At 36.7% G+C, this 4,512-nt stretch overlaps 1 protein-coding gene across 1 annotated transcript in view; it reads left to right on the forward strand.

The window, feature by feature from the left end:
• Positions 1-4,512, forward strand: part of DUS2 (dihydrouridine synthase 2) — a 28,514-nt gene that overhangs the window by 4,539 nt on the left and 19,463 nt on the right. The window contains exons 3-5 of the mRNA XM_009276738.2: positions 1,122-1,213; positions 2,129-2,172; positions 2,986-3,046. Coding sequence (XP_009275013.1) covers positions 1,122-1,213; positions 2,129-2,172; positions 2,986-3,046 — 197 coding nt within the window. The remainder of the gene's footprint in view (positions 1-1,121; positions 1,214-2,128; positions 2,173-2,985; positions 3,047-4,512) is intronic.

Below are 4,512 nucleotides of genomic sequence, written 5' to 3' on the forward strand. Positions count from 1 at the left end.
ACCTGGGCCAGTGTTTCACCACCCTCAGTGTAAAACATTTCTTCCTTATATCTAGTCTAAATCTACCCCCCTTTAGTTTAAAGCCATTCCCCCTTGTCCTGTCGCAACAGGCCCTGCTAAAAAGTTTGCCACCATCTTTTTTTTATAAGCCCCCTTAAGTACTGATAGGCTGCAATAAGGTGTCCCCGAAGCCTTCTCTTCTCCAGGCTGAACAACCCCAACTCTCTCAGCCTTTCTTCATAGCAGAGGCGTTCCATCCCCCTGATCATTTTTGTGACCCTCCTCTGGCCCCGCTCCAACAGGTCTGTGTCTTTCTTATGTTGAAGGTTCCAAAAGAATAAACAGTAAAAAACTCTTTGTTTTGTTTTGGGTTTCTTTGTTGTGTTTTGTTTTTTTTTTTCCCCCCAGAAACTTTACATGTGTATGTGTTAATATTAAAATCTAATTTCCTGAGCAAAACTACTAATATTAGTTACAAAGCCTTTAAATTTTTCAAGAAAAGTTTGATAGTGTCCAAGAAATAAATTCAGAGACAGTTTCCAATCATGAGTCTTGCTAAATGTTAAGCTGTTTGACTTTAATATACACACCTTTTAGTCTACTGCAATAAGGAAGCAAGACATAGAAGATCTCACTGTTTATCATTCTTTTATTAACTTGAGCTCCATGGGCTAGATTTGGCCTAATATGATTTTCACAGACAAGTTCTTAAAAAGGTATCTTTGAGACCTCCCCAGCTCAGCAGCATGAGAAACAGTTGTTTGTAGTGCCCCTGCTGGGGAACAGAAGTCCACTACAAATCTACTTTCCCCTCCTGCCCCATCCCAAAAATGGTACTGTTATGTTCATTCTGGCTGATTAATCATTAGATTTGTCCTGGTGCTGATGCTTGCCCAAGAAACAGGCTAGGGGATGATTAGGGAGTACTATGGGAGGGAAACAGCAATGTGCAAGAAATGTACTGCAAGGGCATATAGGAGGTAGCGTGCCATTAATTCTGCTGTTCGTGGAAGACTTATTTGATAGCATTTCATTCATATACAAGTTACATAGTCATATGACTCTATGATTACATTTGTATATAATTTTTGTCTGTTTTATCTGTTTCTCATTTCATATAGAAGTACTTGAAACGGTGGACTTCGTTGCACCTAATGAAAGAGTTGTTTTCAGAACTTGTGAAAGGGAGAGGCACCGTGTTGTCTTTCAAATGGTAAGAAACCAACCACAGGTACTCTTCTAGTAACAACATAGTTAAACAAGGTAGTGCTAGTAACATTAATCTAAGTCTAAAGCAGCTCTCTGTATTGCAGACTAGCAATTTCTTGATGCTTCAGGTGGATGTAAAATTTCACACCAAATGTGTTGCAGAATTTCTATTCTGTTGGTATACATGCAGTCAAGATATAAGCTGTCTGTACAGCTGTTTTCAGAAGAGGTGATTGAGATGAATTGTGTGCTCTATGACAGCAGCTTGTTTTTGTTAATAGGTATCTTTGATATATTTCCAAAGGTATAGATACCAAAAATAAATTATGCTGATGTTTGATCACATATTTAAGTCTTGCCCTGTCCACTAAACAGTCTCAGTGTTTCCTGAGAGGATTAGTGTGTGCATTAACATTGCACAAATGGATTAAAGGCTGCTGGAGAGAAAAAGGTAGTAATTTGTTCTTTGAGACCACTCTGTGTAGGACAAGAGATGATGGGGGTTGGAGGGATGGAGAAGTGTGGACTGCATTAGATACTGAAAAAGATCTTTTTCAGTGGTAATGATAACCCTGGAATAGGTTGCTTGTAGAGGCTGTAGAATTGTTATTAGTGGAGCTTCTTAAGAACATGATAAATATCTAATGGTGATGGGCTAAGAACAGTTGATACTGCTGTAGGTTAAGAGGGTGGACAGACCTCTCTGGATCTCTTTCTGCATCACCTTTTGTCATTCAGTGGCTGACTTAGTACATGCTTTAGCTAAATGTTTTAGCTATCCATTGTGCTGTGAATGGGTCTCTGTCACTTTGTACTAAACGTTTAGAGCAAATACAGTTATACATATGTGCAAGTGAGCACATTTTTTTACTAATTTGATGATATTTTGTAATTATAAATCCTCTTGTTTTACCAACAGGGTTCAGCAGATGCTGAAAGAGCCCTGGCAGTAGCTAAGCTTGTGTAAGTCATCTTCTCTCACCCCCTTCCCCTATGGGTTTGTTTGAGGTTTTTTTGTACAGAGGAATTATCGTGGAAGACAATTTTTTTTATGATTGAGGGGATCAAGATAGGTCTTGATAGGACCAAGAAAAGTTCTGTAGGAGCTGCACAGTAAAGTGTAGCATCTCAAAAGACCAGTGGTATAATGGTGTAACTGCAACTTCTATTTAAAATAATTCTTGCTTAAAATAGCAGCTGCATAAGTTCTATACTGGGATTGATGGCTTTTTGCTAGTGCAGTATGTGTGTCCTTGATCCCTCCAATATGAAATTTCCCTGGGTATTGCACAGCTGCAACTAAGACCAATATGCCTGAAAACGTCTCGTATTGTTTGCGGTTTGAAGCCCCCAATAAAATATTGTGCAGAGATGAAAAGTGTCTCAAACCTTTTTAAAAGGTGTTTTTAGCCTCCACTTTAAATAGATGGAAGTTTCAATAGGACTTGCTTTAGTGACAGTGGTGAATTTAGTGGTGGATATACTTAGATATTCTTAATCCTATATAAACATATTTAAGATGAGTATTTGTAGCTTCTGCACAACACTGGTCATTGAAACCTGTGGACAGACTGATCTTCAGACCGCTGTTAAAATAAATATGTAACTTATATAAGCGAGAAGCTAATAATTCAGAAGTCCAAATAAAAACTTAACCTTAAATTCTCATTTAAGCCTTAATGATGATGGAAAAAGTTTCCTGGAAAGATGTCTATTTCCTGATTCTTGTTCCAATATGCTGAAAAATATTTTAACTGTTTCTTTCTTCTCTTTCAGAGAGAGTGATGTAGCTGGTATTGATATCAACATGGGATGCCCAAAAGAATATTCTACTAAGGCAAGTGGATTTTAATTACTCTTAAATAAGCTTTTTCTTTCTTAGAGGTGTGGAGTGCCAAATACCTGTTCTGGTTGTCTGGGCTGAACAAATTCAAGCAGTAAAATTTTCATGCAGATAAACTTGAGTTTATTTTTTTGCAATAAACAAAAGTCTTGAAGGTGTCATGGCCCTAGTACAGTAAAATAATGTAGTCTATTAGAAATCTCACTTAAGAATAGGTTTGGTCATGTAATTAAACATACAATATCCTTAAGAGGGTAAGCATATATGAAGTTTGTAAGCTCAGGTCAGTGTGGACTTGTACCACCAAGCAAGTGGTGATTGTATTTTCTGTCAAGACAACCACTGAATATTGAGAAAAACATAGTGAGGTTGTTAAATTGTATTAATGCACAAAATTAACACTAAAGTTATTTAGAATTCTGGAAATTCTGACAGGCTATGTTGTGTCTTGCACTTAAAAGTAAATTCTGTAAGGCAGGATAAAATAAAGTGGGTTGTTTCCTTGTTTTGTTTTCCTGAGGTTACTAATTTGTTGGATGAGTGAAATATGTTCTGCTTAGCCTTAGAAAAAAATAGGAATCACAGTTTGTCATCTGAACAAGTAAATATTTGCAACTCAGCAATGCTGAGTTCAATTATTGGTCAGCTTTAAGTGGGAGTAGGATGGATCAGTTAAAACTTGATTTTTTAGGTAAGCACATGCAATACTAAACTAGTCCTCTGTCGATAATCAGTGGCTAAAACAGAGTAGTCAAATTGTTAGCGCTGTTAAGCCAGGCGATGGTGCAAGAAAGGCATAGGATGGATCAATTTATAGGGGGATTTTTTGTTTCACCACTTCTTAGTTTTGTAGGTTGGCTTGCACTCTGAAGAATAATTACTTAAATTCTTCTAATATATTCCATCTAACTTGTAAATAATTTTACCCACATGTTTCTAAGGTTTTTCTGTTTTAATCCCATTAACTTTTTTGTTTCGATGGTAACTTATGAAAATGACGAGGTAAGTGAGGTATGGTGAAAACAAATATTTCATATTCTTTTAAACTCAAATTTTAATTTATGTATTTAGATTCTGTTGATTCTGAACTTCCTCTGTTTTTCTGCCAGATAGTTTTTGAGATAAAGTGGTATTACCAAGAAACTGTAGTCATGTTGAGGACATGTCATTAAATTCATAATGGTCTGATGATATTTCCAGTAATGTTTTCTTTAGCCTTTATTACTTTTTTCTGTATTGTAACTAATTACATGAAAGACTATTTTATCCTTCCACAGAATCATAATTAAGAACAAAAGACCAAAACATCCACCCTATTCTAGGATGAAAGATCAAAAATTCAAATCATAGAGTCATAGAATAGTTTGGGTTGGAAGGGACCTCTGAAGGCCATCTAGTCCAACCCCCCCTGCGTGGGCAGGGACATCTTCAACTAGATCAGGCTGCTCAGAGCCCCGTCC

The sequence above is a fragment of the Aptenodytes forsteri genome, unplaced genomic scaffold (assembly GCF_000699145.1).
Source record: "Aptenodytes forsteri isolate BGI_AS27 unplaced genomic scaffold, ASM69914v1 Scaffold33, whole genome shotgun sequence".
In the NCBI taxonomy this organism is placed as follows: Eukaryota; Metazoa; Chordata; class Aves; order Sphenisciformes; family Spheniscidae; genus Aptenodytes; species Aptenodytes forsteri.